Source organism: Aspergillus multicolor (genome assembly GCF_047715735.1).
Source record: "Aspergillus multicolor strain CBS 133.54 unplaced genomic scaffold BDW74scaffold_40, whole genome shotgun sequence".
Classification (NCBI taxonomy): Eukaryota; Fungi; Ascomycota; class Eurotiomycetes; order Eurotiales; family Aspergillaceae; genus Aspergillus; species Aspergillus multicolor.
Window position 1 is genome coordinate 205,187 of NW_027395991.1, and position 16,743 is coordinate 221,929.

General features: G+C 52.0%; 7 protein-coding genes across 7 annotated transcripts; 3 read left to right on the forward strand and 4 right to left on the reverse strand.

Moving 5' to 3' along the window:
• Nucleotide 1: 1 nt before the first annotated feature.
• BDW74DRAFT_162309 (MFS transporter) lies at nucleotides 2-1,946 on the forward strand (the record flags this gene model as incomplete). Its single annotated transcript, XM_073725929.1, has 4 exons — nucleotides 2-306; nucleotides 352-1,338; nucleotides 1,396-1,527; nucleotides 1,597-1,946. The coding sequence occupies 4 exons, from the start codon at nucleotides 5-7 to the stop codon at nucleotides 1,820-1,822; spliced, it is 1,647 nt and encodes a 548-aa protein (XP_073578961.1). The 3' UTR covers nucleotides 1,823-1,946.
• Nucleotides 1,947-2,141: 195 nt separating this feature from the next.
• Nucleotides 2,142-5,996, reverse strand: BDW74DRAFT_103237 (GTPase-activating protein). The gene is made up of 3 exons (XM_073721558.1): nucleotides 4,943-5,996; nucleotides 4,548-4,899; nucleotides 2,142-4,502 (listed from the first exon to the last, which is right to left on the reverse strand). The coding sequence occupies exons 1-3, from the start codon at nucleotides 5,751-5,753 to the stop codon at nucleotides 2,309-2,311; spliced, it is 3,357 nt and encodes a 1,118-aa protein (XP_073578962.1). The 5' UTR covers nucleotides 5,754-5,996; the 3' UTR covers nucleotides 2,142-2,308.
• Nucleotides 5,997-6,277: 281 nt separating this feature from the next.
• BDW74DRAFT_162311 (uncharacterized protein) lies at nucleotides 6,278-8,299 on the reverse strand. The gene is made up of 2 exons (XM_073725930.1): nucleotides 7,728-8,299; nucleotides 6,278-7,662 (listed from the first exon to the last, which is right to left on the reverse strand). The coding sequence occupies exons 1-2, from the start codon at nucleotides 7,938-7,940 to the stop codon at nucleotides 6,799-6,801; spliced, it is 1,077 nt and encodes a 358-aa protein (XP_073578963.1). The 5' UTR covers nucleotides 7,941-8,299; the 3' UTR covers nucleotides 6,278-6,798.
• Nucleotides 8,300-8,775: 476 nt separating this feature from the next.
• Nucleotides 8,776-9,275, reverse strand: BDW74DRAFT_182991 (uncharacterized protein; the record flags this gene model as incomplete). The annotated part of the gene is made up of 2 exons (XM_073730391.1): nucleotides 8,776-9,131; nucleotides 9,182-9,275. 2 exons carry the CDS (start codon nucleotides 9,273-9,275, stop codon nucleotides 8,776-8,778), a joined length of 450 nt encoding a protein of 149 aa, XP_073578964.1.
• A 1,253-nt stretch (nucleotides 9,276-10,528) lies between these two features.
• On the reverse strand, nucleotides 10,529-14,545 carry BDW74DRAFT_188622 (CHAT domain-containing protein; the record flags this gene model as incomplete). The annotated part of the gene is made up of 19 exons (XM_073731774.1): nucleotides 10,529-11,043; nucleotides 11,077-11,119; nucleotides 11,150-11,221; nucleotides 11,252-11,286; nucleotides 11,320-11,442; nucleotides 11,476-11,526; nucleotides 11,557-11,709; nucleotides 11,746-11,938; nucleotides 11,969-11,989; nucleotides 12,020-12,079; nucleotides 12,110-12,261; nucleotides 12,295-12,362; nucleotides 12,393-12,426; nucleotides 12,463-12,556; nucleotides 12,590-12,614; nucleotides 12,654-12,702; nucleotides 12,733-13,139; nucleotides 13,173-13,255; nucleotides 13,544-14,545. 19 exons carry the CDS (start codon nucleotides 14,543-14,545, stop codon nucleotides 10,529-10,531), a joined length of 3,180 nt encoding a protein of 1,059 aa, XP_073578965.1.
• A 188-nt stretch (nucleotides 14,546-14,733) lies between these two features.
• On the forward strand, nucleotides 14,734-15,677 carry BDW74DRAFT_162316 (uncharacterized protein). The gene has a single exon (XM_073725931.1). The coding sequence runs from the start codon at nucleotides 14,738-14,740 to the stop codon at nucleotides 15,572-15,574; it is 837 nt and encodes a 278-aa protein (XP_073578966.1). The 5' UTR covers nucleotides 14,734-14,737; the 3' UTR covers nucleotides 15,575-15,677.
• Nucleotides 15,678-15,975: 298 nt separating this feature from the next.
• Nucleotides 15,976-16,726, forward strand: BDW74DRAFT_182994 (P-loop containing nucleoside triphosphate hydrolase protein; the record flags this gene model as incomplete). The annotated part of the gene is made up of 3 exons (XM_073730392.1): nucleotides 15,976-16,440; nucleotides 16,506-16,668; nucleotides 16,716-16,726. 3 exons carry the CDS (start codon nucleotides 15,976-15,978, stop codon nucleotides 16,724-16,726), a joined length of 639 nt encoding a protein of 212 aa, XP_073578967.1.
• Between the last annotated feature and the right edge of the window lie 17 nt (nucleotides 16,727-16,743).

Below are 16,743 nucleotides of genomic sequence, written 5' to 3' on the forward strand. Positions count from 1 at the left end.
CACGATGTCGCCGCTTGAAAAGACGAAGACCGGGGACGACAGCTCCATCGATATCGATGCCGAGTCGGCCCGCCTCCCGTTGGCCGATGGAGAAGAGGAAGTCGAGCTGGAGCGCATCAACACTTACCGGCTTCAGCAGCAGGAGACGGTCGGTTCGAGTCGCAGTCGCATTCCGCGCGAACAATGGCTGCCTCTCGGCGCTGGGAAGCCCTATCCCCCGGATTTACCAAATGTCGAGGCATATATTGTTGAGTTCGAGGGACCCGATGACCCAATGCATCCCCAGAATTGGCCGATGAAGAGGAGGTGCGTTTCGCGATTGTTTAATACTTCTAGCGCTGACGCAAGCAGGGTATTTCTAGGATGCATTTTAACATTCGCTGCGCTGGTTGCTGCGTATGGCAGTTCGGTCTTCGCTACCGCCACTCCAGGCACGATGAGCGAGTTCGGCTTTGGAAAGGAAGTTGGTGCGCTTGGGACGACGCTGTATGTGCTTGGTTTCGCGGCCGGACCGACCATCTGGGCGCCCATGTCTGAACTCATCGGTCGACGGGTGCCACTGCTGGTGGGAATGCTGGGATTCGACCTCTTCATCATCGCGACGGCTACAGCAAAGGATACGCAAACAATTATGCTCACTCGGTTCTTCTCTGGACTTTTCGCCGCGAGTCTTATTGCATTGGTGCCGGCTAGTCTGTCAGATCTCTTCAACAGTCACCACCGTGGTATCGCCATCGCCGTCTACACCATGTCCGTCTTCCTAGGGCCATACACCGCTCCATTCGTTGGGGGATACACGGCAGAGAGCCATTTAGGTTGGAGGTGGACACTCTACGTCCCCGCAATAGTCGGTTTCTTTGCTCTCGGTCTGCTAGTCGTATGCGCACAGGAAACCTACGCCCCCATCATCCTCGTCCAAAAAGCAGCGATCCTCCGCCGCCAGACCCGCAACTGGGGTATCCACGCCCGCCAGGAGGAGCTCGAAATTGACTTCCGCGAACTCATTACCAAGAACTTTGCGCGCCCGTTTAGAATCCTGTTTACCGAGCCCATCGCCTTTCTCATGACGCTGTACATGTCTTTCCTGTACGGTCTGTGCTACGCAATGCTCCAGGCCTTCCCACTGGTTTTCCAAGGCGTCCACGGGATGTCGCTCGGCGTTAGCGGCCTGCCCTTCATTGGGTTAATCATCGGCGAGATCCTAGGCGCGGCATTCGTCCTCTCGTTCTACAAGTCCTACACGCGCAAGCTTATTGCCAATAACAACGTCCCGATTCCGGAGTGGCGGTTGCCGCCGTGTATCGCAGGTGGCATTGCGTTTGCAGGAGGCCTTTTCTGGTAGGTTTACACTAACTTCGTTCATCATATGAAAATCAGTGCTAAAGAAGTGCATAGGTTCGGCTGGACCGGCTACAACCCCTCAATCCACTGGATGGCCCCCACAGCCTCCGGCGTCCTCGTCGGCTTCGGCCTCACTTCCATCTTCATGCAGGGCTTCAACTACATCCTTGACTCATATCTTAATTTGTACGCCTGTCCCCTTCCTACTCCCTCCCTTCCTCCCAAAGTCAGCTATTAACTTGGTGTGATATACAGTGCAGCCTCCGCCTTCGCCGCAAACACAATGATGCGCTCCATGGTCGGCGGCGTTTTCCCGCTCTTCACGCGCCAGATGTTCAACAATATGGGCATCCAGTGGGCCGGTACACTGCTCGGCTGTATCGCCGTCATCATGATTCCTATCCCCGTCCTGTTTTTGGTGTACGGGCCTAGACTTAGGATGAAGAGTAAACTTGCGCCGTATGCGGATAAACAGGCTTGATTTGTTTCTCTTATTTTTGAAGAAAAGAAAGGAAGAGGGGGGTTGTATATAGATAGATATAGATGCGTAGATACCTATAGATGGATAGATGGGATAATGGAAATGAATTAATATGACCTCTGAGCAGAACGCAACCTTGGAACAGAAGGGCATGCGCTTTTTCCAGCGAATGTTTGTGTTACCGCTCTAGTGTCGAAGAACGTCCTTCCTGACCGCAGGTCAACCAACTCTAATCCGGCGATTATAAAAGAACTACGAGTATACTCTCGTAAGATTCATTTCATTGGCAGCTCCTTTGGTTGCGCTGGACAAGAGTAGGAGTGAGACCAAAAGAACAGATAGGCAAGGGTGAGCCGTCGACTTCAAGGAAAAAGATGATAGAATTGCAATTAGAGCTGCTAATCAAGAAGATGCAAGTATGTCCCAGAAGGTAAGCTCTATGGATTAGCCTTGATATATACGGTACACCTCATCGAGGAGGTACAACTATGACTCAAACTCCACCTTGCTGACAACTTTCTCATCTCGCCCCGCGTCAGCACTCTTATCACTACCGCTTCCTTTCTGGGGTTCCTTATCATCCAGAAGTAACGTATCATCGCGTCCGCGGATGTTGACAACCTCCGCGCCCTCCAGCAGATCCCGGTCCGTTTCCCGCACGCTGCGCCGCTCCGGATCAGCGCCGTAAGCGCCTGCGCCCCAGGAGGAGATCCCGCCGACCATGAGCGGGGTGGCGCCGTGGTGGTCATCGTCGTCCTCTTCGTCGTCCTCGTCGTTATCGCGGTTGAGGGCATTGCGTTCCAGCTCGCGCTGGGCCTCGTCCATTCGCTTCTTCACCTCGGCTGCCATGCGGATGCCGTCGGTGACGATGTTGTCCAGGACGCCTCGGAGACCGCGATTTGGCGGGACGATGCCACCCGATGCACCTGCAACTGTCGCACCAGCGGTGGAGATCTGAGGCTTGGGAGCGTTGATGTTAGAGAATGTAGTGAGGTTGGAGGAGAGCGTGGGGAGCGGTACGGCGGTTGCGCCTTGCTCAGACAGGTGGAAGGACTGGGGGAAGTAGTTGTCGAAGAATTGCTCTAGCAACTCATCGGCTAGAACAACCATTCGGAACGTGGGGAGTGTGATATGTAGAGGGTTGTTTGGGTCCAGAGCTTGATTCGCCGACACAGACGTGCTGCGAGCACGCTGTTTCTCTGTTGGCTCGCTCCCAGGAGTTTCTGACGTTTGGGCCTTGGGACTCGAGGAAGACTCGGACTTCACATCATCTTCACCAACATCGATCAGATCTTCCTCATCGTCACCAATGCTGAATGAATTCAGGTTGTCCGTCGTGTCAACTAGCTTCTCTTCTGTAGCCTTGTTGGTAGGATCGGCGTACTCGAAGCATCGCCGTATGAAGGAGCTCACACTCCCCAAGAATCGTTCTCCCGTGCTGAGTTTGTCATCATCTTTGCCGGGAGTCAAATCTTCCGTGCTTTGACTAGGGGTAATGGTCCCTTCGAATCCCCGGCGGGAAAGGAAGAGCAGTGCTTCCGACATCCGCAGTATACCCTCCCTATCAACCATGCCATCGCCGTTGTCGTCATAGAGGTCGAAAAAGTAGCTGATGTTGTTCATGATATCATGAGGTCCCTTGAGACGTGCAATGCCGTTGACCACGTTTTGCAGATTCAGCCCATCATCTGGATCGGTAGACCACTTGCGGAACAAGCGCTGCATGAACTCATGGTCAGCTGGTGCTGGCCTTTTGGCCAGGGGGGCTCGTCCCAACCCTCGGAAGCTACCTGAGTCTGACACCTTGCGAGACGGTCCGGGAGAGTCGGCAATTGCCCACTTGGCGGTTGCGGCGAGAAATTCTCGGAACGCGTCGTAATCCATATGAGTTGGACTAGGACCAAGGCCGACACGGCCAACTTCACGGTCTACTGACGGCCCGAGGACAGAAACGCGTTGGGATTTCTTTCTTTCTTGTCGGGTTTTCTCCTCCTCGATAACCTGCTTCCTCTGCTGGTAGTCATAGAGAACCTCATAATAGCGATCGTAGATTGCTCCTAAATCCTCTGGACTCAATTTCTTGCTATCGGGACCGAGGTTCCTGATTGACGTGCGCTTGGCAAAGCTCTCAATGTTCTCTAGGACCGCGCCCTTGTGTTTCTCGCGCTGCTCAGTAATGGTTTGATGTGTGATTTGCGAGAATTCCTTGAAGGCCACTACAATGAGCTCTTGGAATTGCGTGATGGCCCTAAGCTTTGGGTTCTCGGATCGTGGATGAGCTGACTCGTCAAGACGAGAAAAGTAGGATTTCAACACCGAGATAAATGAGCCGTCATCCTGAACGTCGAGAAGCTCCTCCCCATTGATTCGGAGGATCGCCAGTCCGACCTGGAAAAGTACCTTTGGTCCTTCCAAGAAGAACACATCGAGGACTCTAAAAGCGAACACCAAAGGCATGGAGTTTATATATAGAGAAAGAAACCACGGCAAAGAAACAACTGATAGCTGGACGTCGGATTTTCCCAGGTGGTCCCAGAGGATCGGCATAGTTTTCTCGACAAGCGACTCAAACACCTTCTGGTCAAGCAATGTCCCATACATGGTAGTCGAGTAGTATCCTGGTACCAGCCGATCACACAGAACAGAAAGCAAAAAGAAGGCTTGGGCCTCAGACATATATCTGGTGGGGTTAGAGTCTGGTCGAATGGGAGTTGCGGCATCTTACATTAATAATGCTGCAACAACAATGTTCATGGCTTGACAGTAGCCAATTTCAGCGTTCGTCCAGCTGTAGGCAGTCAAGACTCTTCGAAGACGTCCTATGCCTTCCTCACTCTGAAACCCCGGATACTCCGGTAGACTGCGATTCAGGTCCTTTTCGATCTCATCAATTGCCAGAGACTCTTGGCCTTCAAACTTCGCTAGAGTCTCCCCGTATAGTTTCGGCGACCGCAGTCGCAGGTTCAAAGAACCAGATGCAACCTCCCAAACTTCGCCGCGAAGCCGATTAGGAAGGCCAACGCGGATGAGTTTGTGGAAGGTAGGTTGTCGGATCAACGTGGCGTTACGGCCATTTTCTACTTTATTAGCTCATGATCAGCAAGGGAAAAGCATGCATACCTCGGAAGTATTCTCCCCAGAGCCTCATCTTACTCCGATCTCGAAGCTTGCGGGCGTCACCGGGGTAGCGAAAAAGCATTCCCAGTCCAGCGTCCGGAGGTGGTTTCGCATCAGAGTCATCGGCCGACTGGCCCTTCGACTTGGCGCCCGAAAGGAGATACTCCGAATAGCAGTCATTGACCACGGATCGCAGATTTTCAATCTCCTTCATCGACTCGCGCAAGTTCTTCTTCAAGCCATCGCAAAATCGCTCGCAGGCCTGCCTGCTCCCAACCAGCTCGAGGGTGAATCTCTGCGGAGAGAACCCAGGTGCCTGTTGTTTCCCCAGCACTCCGTTCCATGTTGTCAATGCGAGAGAGAAGATATCGGTTTGACTGTTCAACCTTTCCACCCGGCGAATCGAACACAGCGGAATTGTGAACCCATTTCCGGACGGCCCTGTGCCATTCGTCTGACCAGCCCAATGTGTGGACGCGCTAAGGGTTGCCGAAGGAAGAAAGCTAGTGGGCTGTGTCGAGAAACAGATGAACCGCTCGCTCAGGTGCAGTCTACCCGCATATCGATTGCCACCGCGGTCGACAGTCTTGGATTGGGCGCCTGAGGCCGATGACGAGGTGTGCGATACGGGAAGTATGAGCTCCGCTGTTATCTCGTGAAGCGGGTTTTGCGAGTCGGGGAGTCGGAATTGTTGGCGGAAAAGGGAGGCTTTCGACGGGTTTCGGTCGGAGGATGAGGTCAGGTTCGGGAGAGAGAAGTTCGCAGGGTCGATGAAGGACTGAGCTTTCTGGACAAAGGACGTCCACTGCATCATCTTGGCGAGAGTATAGCGGTATCCGCAGGATGATCGAAGGCGAAGGGAAAGCGAATGTACTGAAGGCAGAGGTGAGGCTCAGCCCGGGGATGTGCGGAGGTGGTGCTGGAGCTTCAGGCCACTCGGAGCAGCGCTAAGAATGGACAAAAGCCGACGGGTGGTCAGCGCAGGTCAGAATCATCGTAGATTTAGCGCAGCATATTGACACCCAGCCGGCGACAGGGTAGGGCGCCTAGGGTTGTGGTAGTCGAGTGAAAGAGGGGAAATGCAGTGTCGAGCTGATCGTCCCTGTGGCAGTGGCAGGCATCCGCAAATCCTTGCACGTGACGTCAAGCCTCCACCAGCAGGCCTAGTAATACCGTACAGCCGACGGTTACTTGCTGAGATAGACTACAATTTGCGTGATTCAGTACTCTGCTTTCGGGGGTACGAAAGTCAGGATGCTGATGTGCTCATACAGAAAATCCAGGCACTTAGGCCTCGAGCCTGGTTGAGGTTCGCGCCCGCTCTAGGTAAGACCACGATTGGGATGCTGGCAACAATGAGATGTAAGTTCGAACCAACTCATCTACCTCCATGACCATCGATACCTGACCAAGGTATTCTCTGGTACTTAAGTAGTTCATTGAAACAAGTTGTTTATTGATCTTGAAAATGACGCATCCAAAGGAGAATCATGGTTGATGCCGGAACACTAGGACAAAGCTATATATTTGCGTCCATCACTAACAGATCACAAGCAACAATCCCAGCCTTGATTGACTTCGAGCATTAGTTTAGAGGTGAGAGCGAAGTACGAAACGAATTACATTTGTGAGATCAGTTCACTTTACAATATGAAAGTATAGAGAATGTCAAGAGTGTAACAATAGCAGACTCAGAAAGGAGAACAAGAACAGAACACAGTAAAGTCGAGATAAAAGATCCAAGCCCGTCCTTCTTGTTCCTAGTTCCAATCCCAAAGCTCTTCCCGTCCAGCAGCCAGAGCCTGGCCTCCTATTTCATCTTTTCCAGTCGTCGCTCGTGGCAGTCTCGCAGTAATCCATCAAGCCTTGTCGGCGGCCTGAACAGCGGCGGCCTCCTCGTCAGTGTAGGCCGGGGGAAGTTCCTCGGAGGACTCGGTCATCAGACCTTGCTTCTCAGAGATCGAGCCTTCTTCCTTGTTCTCGTTGCGGGAAGAACGGCGGTGACGCTGCCACAAGAAGACAGCGAACTGACCGATAAGCATACCAACAGCGCTGGCAGCGAGACCAGCGAGAACTCCGAGAATAGCCGGGACAACGATGAAGCGCACAACGCGGTGAAGGGTACGCTCCCAGGTCTTATGGAATTTGTCGTGGAAGTGAGGGGGAGGGTAAGGGCCGTGGTGACCGTGGTGTCGGTGGGGCTCGCCTTCGGAGACGTGGCGGTCGAAGTCGCCGTGAGGAGGGAAAGGAGGGGGCGGTGCAGCAACGTCAGCACAGCCTTGTCCCTTGAACATTCCGATCAGGCGCTCCTTGGCCGCGGCGAACATAGTGCGGATACGGTGGACCAAGAAGCGGCGCAAGCACCGAGCGTTTCCACCACACTGTCTCCACGATTCACGGTCTGCGGTCTCCTCGATGCTGGTTCCGACCATGTAGAGAGTGCCTTCGGCGTCGTGAACGAGGGTGACGGCGACGGTGTCGAGGGGAACGGGGTAGCCGTCAAGATCGAGAACGGTGAATCGGACTTCAACCATGTCAAAGGGCTCCTCGGGGGGAGAGGGAAGGGGCATCATTTCGACGGCGTAGCCTAGGGGGACGGGCTCGGATTCTTCGCCATCTTGGACGCGACGCTGGACGGCGGAGATCTGCGACGGAGGCGCCGGAGGGAAGATTTGACGGTCGTTGGCGAGGAGAATACCATCATCGATAGTAAATTCTAGCGACTACAACGGTTAGTCCGGATAGGTGCGGAGCATACCCTAATGGATGGGAGATGACCTTGACTTACCAGCGAGGTTTCGTCGCCACTCTGCTCGGCGAAGGGACATCCGGTGCAGAGAAGGTCGACATGCTGCTGCTGAGCCGCCTGAGCTTCAAGCGGATGAAGACGGGCGACATCGTTGATGGAGAAAGCGTCAGCGTCGACTTCAGGAACGACAAGCAAGGCGCTAGCGCTGGTGAGCGCAAGGGCGCTCCCGAGAAGAAACGAGCGGAGGGTCATGGCGGTAAGCGGTTTAGAAAAAGGACATGAAAGGAGAGAATGACAGCAGTGAGTAGGTTGCGCTCAGTAAGGTTGATCAGAAGTCTCACGTAGATGAAGAGGGATGAGTGAGATGAAGGGATGAAGATGAAGAGGTGAATGGCAAGATAATGAAGAGGCCTGGAGCCTGGGGGGCACACAAGGCTGACGCAACCCGCTATCCCCTCCTGGGACTAGTGTCTTTATCTCTGCTGCTGCGGTGGGGCGCTGACGACTACAATAGCGACAATGACCGTGTCAGATCGATAAGAACCAACGATTCTCTGTCAAGTGTGTATGTGGCAGCTTCATGATATGTACGTCTGAATGCAGTCTGCATCAGTATCTATGCTCTGTGAAGCAGCTGTCAAGATGGAAGCGCCGGATCGGGGCTTGCATTTATTTTTATCCTTATCGCGGGAGATTGGCCACTAAGCCGATTCGGGTCATTGAACTCGTCCGCATCACATGATCTCAATCCACTCTTTGACTTGCTCTTAAAGAATGCTAGAAAACAGCAAAAAAGCAGAAGTTGATTCAATATACCCCCCCTGATGTTACGAACCACCCCGATAGCGCAATAATTCAAGTCTGAAGGCGATAAAGAGATGCTGGGCCCGTTACAACATCGGACTACATGGGCGAAGTGAAGTGGCGTCCCGCAAGGACAAGGCAAAACGACGGAGCCTGAGATCGAGTAATCTGATCAATAAAGACTATAATCCCTTATCATTCTTCAATTCTTTACTAAGACAGCTGCTTTCGACTGCACTCTCGATCTCCTACCACGTTGGCTCACATACCATAAGGTTCAAACCTAGTATATCAGGAAAGCACCATCCTTGCCGTCTTCTTTCCACTTTGCAAGCACCCGTTTGACCACATCTGCTGCACTCTGCGCATAACCCGGCGGCGGAGGCCCAGCAGGTGCCTTTGACGGATCCCCAATTACCCATGCCACATGAGCCCGACTGCGTTCACGGCACATGGACTGGAGCTCCTTGACGAAATCTAGCTCGGAGCCACGGCCGAATACCACAGCTCGTGGTGGCTGGGTGTAGTTGTGAGTCCCTACTTCGTTTGAAGCCACTATCTCTGGCTTAGGATCATTTCCAGAAAGGAGAAGCGGGATTTCCTTTTCTACAGCGGCAGCAGTGGAGCAGAAATGAATGACTAGAGCACTGTTATAAGGAGGACGAAGAAGCAAAGACGACCATGTCTACCCTCGTATTCTGGACGGAGGAGTTCAGAAACAACACTGCCGACTTCTACTGTGCGGCCGCAGAGGACAATTGGGATAGGTTCGGCATCGGCCATTAGGAAGCACAAATTGGAGAAAGTAGTTGGGACCGTCAATCTACAACTAGAATGTAAGGACCTGTGAAATCGACGCCGAAAATGACCGCTACTGAGGCCATAAACGGCCGCATTTCCACCCGTGACTCTCAACGGCGTGATGGCCTTCATGCCCTCGCGTGCTTTGCACAACTATTCTGCACCTGCCAAGCGTTCTATAGTCACCTCATGCTTAACTTCAGTAACCTTTAGTCTGTTTCCACTTATGACATGATAACGCTGAAGACGGCCTCCTTCGCAGCCAAATCCAGCTATCCTCTAATTTTAACTGACCAGGTCAGGCACCTTGGAAAATGCTACCTTTTCCCTCCATCCCTATCTGCTTCTTTCATGCTCCACCTCCCCAGTATCTATCCAGCTTGGAAGTCAGCTGTTTCTAGATCTTACTGATTACGTTACCTCCTATAGTATGCTTAGTCAGAATTCGCCTGGGTCCCGTGACCGACCGCGGAAGCTGTTCCTTACAGCTGATGGGTAAGGGCATTCTTAATCTGTGATATTAATACCCTTATATGTTTAACCTCTAATCTCACGTGTTTCTTTACAGAACAAAGTTCTTTATATATAGTGATCACTAACAAGCATACTATCTAGTTAGCTAAATTATCTTACCAGCTGTAGCAGCTTACTACTCTAAGGAGCGTTTTAGAGAGTAAATTGTTATCCAGAACGCGATTCAAGAAACGCTAATATCCCGAGGTATGGGCAACACCGCAGATGCCAACGCAGGGTGGACGAAGGTCTGGCGCGCGGCCTGCTGGGCGCACCTGAATGACTCGGCCATGGCATATGACGAGCTGTGGTATGCGATTGACGAAAACTTTGTGGGGAACGGGCTGAGTATGTATTCGGAACCCAGTTCGCCGTTTAAAATCGATGCGAATTTTGGGTTTGCGGGGGCCGTGTTGGCGATGTTGGCTGTGGATTTATTAGTTCTGGGTCCGGTTGGGTCTGGGTCTGGATCTGATGCTGACGGGTATTCTACTGTGGAAAGGACGGTCGTGCTAGGGCTTGCGATACCCTCTGCTTGGGGGAATGGGAGTATCAAGTCCCTTAGACTTAGGGGATGCAGGAATAGAGGACAGAAGTTGACAATCTCATTGGAAAGCAATCAATCAAGACGCGAGAGAAATTTCGTCTAGTCAGAAACAGGTAGTTAAGAAGTTGGAGAGAATAATATGTATAGCTGTTAAAAACCTTAGTCGGCACCCTTTTCACGCTCCCATATAGATAAAGGGAGCCCAAGACAGAACGTCATTACCTCGGGCGACTCGTTTAGTACTCCTGTGTTTTTGAAGTGCTCCATGTAGTGCGTAAGCAATACTCTTATTCAAGTCTTCACCCGTGGCTACTCGACGGCCCAATTCGTCGTAGAAGAGTCTGGAAACCGCAACGGCAGCTCTATCGCCGATTTTCCATAGAGTCCCCACGACGTGCGGAAAGCCGATGAGCTGGAAAGTACTCGCAATATGAATAACCTCATCCAAGAGATTGTCTGACGAGTTCTCGGCCGTGGAGCAAGCAGAAAGGTAAGCGAGCTGAGCCTTGTCGTGGTTTATCTCCGTTAGATCCTTCACGGTAAGGAGGGAGTATTGCTCGTTCGTGGCTGTTTGGGCGAGTACGAGAGCACTATCCGAGGGATCCGTCGCGTTGGACTTTCCATGGCATGAAAAGTGGAGTATATGGCTGCTCGGAAGCTCTTTCAGGACGTCTTCTCTACAAGGTCTGTCTAGTATCGTGTACGAGACAATATCCTTCAGACCCTCCTTGATTGACTGAATCTCCGCCTCGATGTCTAGGTCTTGCTGGTCGGCTTTTATAGGTGCAGGGACGACAAGCATCTTCACATCGGGGTCACTGTTATCGAGGAGGCGCTGGTTGTGTCTTGTTTGAGAGAACTTAAGAACCTGTAGGGTTGGGATGTAACTGGAGATGACATAATCCATTGCTGTTGCACCTTCCCCATTGCCAGCTGCGTGCATCGGAAAAAGGCCCATATAGCCACTTGACATCCACCAGATGCGCGGCAAGGCAGTTTCGGATCTGCCGTCACGGGTATAGAGATTGAGCTCAGTAAGTACCGGTAGCACAGCGGTATCCCAGAGCCATTGGAGGATGTTTTGGAGCTCTTGGTTCCGTTGTTTCTGCGTGCTGGGCCTACCCTTTGAGAGCTGGCTCTCACCAATCACCTTCGGTATGTGGGCTCTCACATCTCGAAAATGAAGATTTTTTAATCTTATACTTGTGATCTTGATGTTGGTAATTATAATCGCATCGCTCCGGTGCTCAGTGACGTTAAATGCCACTATGGGCCCAGATTTGGCAAGCGAGATATGGTCCTGTTCAGAATGGCGTTCAAGAAAATGCTCAAACCCCGGAACAGAGCGTATTCTGTCTTCCAAGGTCTCAAGTATCTTTAGATTCTTTACACGCTCGAAGCCAGCAGTGATGAGACGGGGTGGGTTTGAGCGTGACTTCCGGCGCCCTTTTCGCGTGAAGAGGGACTGGCCAGGCCCCGTTGCCTTTGAGAGGGAAGATACGGTGGGGAGTAAGATCTGCCGACGCAGTTGAGTATACTCTTGGTAGAGTGCGGGTTCCAGTTCCTCAAGTGCAGAAATCTCTGCCTTGAGATCGATGGTGAGGCCAGCCATCACTCCTCTTCCAGCCTCCAGTATCTGCAGTGCACTTTCCGGCAACCCGTTTACTTGAAGAACAGCGGATGCAGCCAGAGATGTAAAACGAGATATGTTCTTCAGCAGATGTTGCTGGTCAGATCGGCTCATCCAGCGGGGGACCAGTAGTGGAAAGAGCTTCACAACATCCCTTGCCACCGAATTAGCGGCGCTCCACTCCCCATCTACAATGCAGGAGTGAAACGCGTTTTGTCCGGCTTTGATACGGTCCAAGGGAGGGGAATTCTCGTGGCGGAGGGCCTCAGTGAACATATCTGCAGGCGTTGATTTTTTGGAAAGGACATCACCGATGTCATACGGATACTCTTGCAAGAGCATGCCAACAGAATTCAGATACATTGCGCGGTTGGGATGACTTTCATGAGCCGCATTAACTGCCTCCCACCCTATACTAGTGGCCTCAACAAGATGCCGTGGCTCTCTGCTATGCCGAAACAGACCATCCAGGATAGTACTAAGATTATAGAGGGCGATGCTCCGTTCTGGGTTTTCTCGAGGAACAATTTGAAGGGCTTTGCGTTGTACATCAATTGCTGCTTCGAGATCTTCCTGTAGGCCTGTAACTTCGAAACGCAATTTCACGAGCAAGCCAAGGCTATTCAGAATGCTGGCTTTTGTCATGTCCTCATCCGTGTAAAGCCCCAACGCTTCATTTGCGACATCGATTGCTTCTGTTAAGGTCGACATGTTGTTGTCTCGTGCAAAGAGGTATCCAAGTTGGTCACTTAAGGTTTTTAGGCACATTGCCCTCCCATATGCGATATTCTTCGGCATGTTCTCCTTGCTCTCTTGCATTAGGTGGATCGCTTCCTCTAAGTCGACAAGTGCTCCTAGCTGTTCATATCGGTGAGTAAGCTGCATGCTTAAGCTGTACAAAATCTCAACGCGGTCAAGACGATTGAGCGAGGTCGCGGCAAGGGCGTCTTGACTTATTTTGATGGCCTCTTCCAAATCTGAGGCCGATCCCTGGGCACGATACCGCGTCTCAAGGGCAAGGCTTGAGTGCAAAAGGCAATATGGAGCCCAGGGATGTCCCGCCGGCACTAAGCCGACTGCCTTCTGAGCAAACTGAATCGAGCGTTGAATATCGTCTTCATTTTTTGTGAATGTGTAGCGCTCTACAAACCGACGACTGAGAGTGCATAGTTGAAGAGGCCGGCCAAACCCATGAAGTACGTCAGTCATCATCGCTTCATGGATCAGTGCAGCCACAGACTCGAAATGCCCCATTAACCCCGATTTCAGATACTTGGAATATTGAAAGTCACTAATATCCAGAAGCAAATCAATCCGACGGGGGTCATTCTGCGCAATGCTTTTCAAAGCCTCAGTTCCTAGCAATATGGCATGGTCTAAATCTGCAACCCCATCCAAGCACTCGAAGCGGCGATTCAGAGCAAGAGCCATGTGCCACTTGAATCGCGCCGTATCAAGATCATTGCTACTGGAGGCATCCACGGCTCTCTGCGCATACTCTATCGACCTGTCTAAGTCGCCCATCTCGTCACCAAAATCGAACTTGTGTGCATATAGTACCCCGAGCTGGTCCCAATGCGTGAGCGACCGAGGATCTTCCGCAGAGATAGCTGAAGCGGCCTTATTTTCAAGCTCAATCGCCTCATCTAGGTCTGTTATATCTCCCAGTCGCATGAAGCGGTTCTCCAGAAGGAGGCTGACGTTGTGGAGTATCTCTGGCCATTGCGGAAACCCTGCGATCAAATTGGCAGCATCAATCCCATATTCAATCGCATCTTCAATGTCTTGAAGGCAGTCGGAGACTGCGAATCGCTGCCCGAGGGCATTGCTAAGATTTTTGAGATAGAGGGAACGCTCGGTCGCATTGTCAGTGTCATCGGTCGCATCATCAGAACTAGTAATGAATTCCACCGTTCGCCGAGCATAATAGATGGCCTTGTCAATATCGGCCGAATACCCCAATCTTTCAAATCGTCGCTCGTAGCAGATGCCCAGGTTTCCCATGAACATTGCTAGGCTCTCGTCGTTCTCGTTTGTCATCTCGACTGCCTCATGTGCCATCCGCGTTGCAGTCTCCAAATCCTCGACATTGCCACTCTTCGTGTAGCAGTAGCCATAAAGGAGACAGAGAGTATTCTTACATTGGGCCTGGAAACTAACGTCTGCGCTGCTGAGGTCGAGCGCGTGGTTCGCCGCACGAATGCCACGTTCCAGGTCACCAGGATCCTGACTCCACTCGAATCGGTCACTGAGGAAGGTCCCAAGGTTGTTGAGCACTATGGCTCGTAGTGAGCAGTCGCTAATGGTCTGAGACGACAGTTCAACCAGTTCAATGGCCTCCGAAATATCGTTTAGATTGCGGCACGCTCCAAACCGTTCTCGGAGTCGGTTCCCAAGGTCGTTCAGGTAGATGGCTCGTTCCAGAGGCAGTGCATTTTCAAGTGCCTGTCGGGCAAGACTGATCGATTCGTTGAGATAGTCCTTCTCTCCTGTTTGTCGGTAGGCCTGGAGTAACGCTCGTCCTTCATAACCCAGTTGCGCAGCCAAGGGTGAGCGATCCATTGCGCAAAGATGAATCAATTGGAGTCTGAGATAATCAGGGGGAAAGCCTAGTACTCCGTAGGAAGTGTTGTTGCTACCTAGATAGCGCGCTAATAGCGAAATCCCTGTTGCGGCGCAGCAGCCAGACACGTAATAACCCCGCAGCACACCCTCCTTATCTCCTTCTCATCCTGTTCACAGCTTTCCGCCGTCATGGCACCGCAAACAATCCTTGGTCACTCGTTCTTTTCACAGGAGGATGTTCAACTCGCCAGTTTGATTCCAAACATCAAAGACATCGACCTTGACTCGCTAGAAAGTGTCTTGCCTCTACAGAGCGATGACTTCACCATCAAAGATGTCGACGACTTCACCGGCTTTTTCGGAGGCTCTGGGGAGAGCTATTTTCAAGCTTTCCTCGCTCAACTTGCGAGCTGGACCATGAAACAAACCAGGCAAGCAGACATCAACCTGACAGCGCACAAAGGCCGTATCTACACTTTAAGAAAGCCAGGTCTCTGGTTCCGTCGACTGTGCGAAGAGGCTCAGGTGCGGACCTGGTTACAGGAGCAGATCGAGGATGGAAATGACAGCGTTCATTTTGTCGTCGGCCTCCATACTCTTTTTGATGCTGCGACTTCGGAAGGACTGGCGCTCGCGTCTGAGCATGGCGCTGGCATTGCTGTGCAGGTACCCACCAGCAGTTTTCCACTTGGGGACAGCGGGCACGTTGCACTGTCGGCTGGTCATGAGCAGTCTCGAAACACATCCCGCAGTTGTACGGTGCCGGGAGAAAATGTTTTCGCCCTTCGGCTGAAAAAAGTGATTTTGCGTACCTGGCGGACGCAAGATGTCGCCAATGTGCGTTTAGCTCAACATAGCCACTGGGTGATAGCCTCGGATAACCGAGGCTACGATGAGGGCGATTCCGAGTTGTTAGAAGCTTTTATAGAGGGTGATTCGGAAGAAGTCGACGAGCTTGAAGAATATCCAGACGGTGGTGGGGAGCTTGCTGCTGATCGATATGACTTCCTTGTTCTCAATCACTAGTGAACGCTTGCGCTATATCATCTAGAAACATCTATATCTAGACTAGCTACTATATAGAGGTATTCCAAGCCTTACTGGAGCATGCCCATGAGGTGGAACGTCCCACAGGATCCTCCGCGTCAGGATCAGGTGTGGCTACCGCATCCAATAAATCCTGGTATTCCACCTCAACCAAATACCGCGCCCACCTAATCATTCGCTGCCATGGGTTGGCGTCGTGCAGCTCCCCAGCCTGAACTACCTGGCTAGCGGCCTCCTGATCGTCGGTGGCGGCCCGCGCCTTGATCTCGGCCACGATCTGTTCTCGCGAATTGCCTGGGGCCGGGGGCCCTTCGGGCTGAGGATCCCGCGATTGGATATACACCAAATGAAGTTCCTCCGTGTTGGGAATTCCTGCTGCCATGCAACCATGCGCAGCTGGTGATGTTGACGGCTTGGTTCGGAATACGTCGGGTTTTACTTGGAAGAACCTCACATACACGGTGAAGACACCGTCGGGGGACCGTGTTCTACTGGACAATGTTCAAGCTTACATCAAACCAGACATGCTGGGTGCCTTGATGGGCTCCTCGGGCGCTGGAAAACCCACATTGCTAGACGTACTTGCGCAGCGCGAAACCGACGGTACCATCCGTGGATCGATATTGGTGGACGGCAGGCCACTTACAGTGGTATTCCAACGACGTGCTGGGTACTGCGAGCAACTTGATGTCCATGAGCCGTACGCAACTGTTCGAGAAGCTCTGGAGTTCTCTGCCCTTTTTCGGCAGCCATATCACATCCCAAGACAGGAGAAGCTCGCCTACGTGGATACGATCATCAAGCTGCTCGAACTTGAGGATATTGCTGACATGTTGCTTGGAAAGGTATGTTGAGTATCACCCCTACCATGAATTTTCAATGCTATGTTGCCAAACTTTTGATCGAACAGATCGGTGCAGGGCTGTCTATCGAGCAGCGCAAGCGAGTGACAATCGGTGTTCAGTTGGTTGCCAAACCCAGCGTCCTTATTTTTCTGGACGAGCCAACATCTGGCCTTATTGGACAGTCTGCTTTTAATACGGTACGGTTCCTACGGAAATTAGCAGATGTTGGTCAGGCAATTCTAGTCACTATCCATCAACCCTCTGATCTAGTCCAGGCCACCTGTAGTATTAGGAAAGCAACAG

Bases quoted from the DNA above. Each gene is read 5' to 3' on its own strand.
- BDW74DRAFT_103237 (XM_073721558.1), bottom strand. From the start codon at position 5,753: ATGATGCAGTGGACGTCCTTTGTCCAGAAAGCTCAGTCCTTCATCGAC. The intron at 4,900-4,942 runs GTATGCATGCTT...CTAATAAAGTAG, and splicing joins CTGGGGAGAATACTTCCGAG to AAAATGGCCGTAACGCCACG. The intron at 4,503-4,547 runs GTAAGATGCCGC...TAACCCCACCAG, and splicing joins GTTGTTGCAGCATTATTAAT to ATATATGTCTGAGGCCCAAG.
- BDW74DRAFT_162311 (XM_073725930.1), bottom strand. From the start codon at position 7,940: ATGACCCTCCGCTCGTTTCTTCTCGGGAGCGCCCTTGCGCTCACCAGC. The intron at 7,663-7,727 runs GTAAGTCAAGGT...TAACCGTTGTAG, and splicing joins GTGGCGACGAAACCTCGCTG to TCGCTAGAATTTACTATCGA.
- BDW74DRAFT_162316 (XM_073725931.1), top strand. From the start codon at position 14,738: ATGGCACCGCAAACAATCCTTGGTCACTCGTTCTTTTCACAGGAGGAT.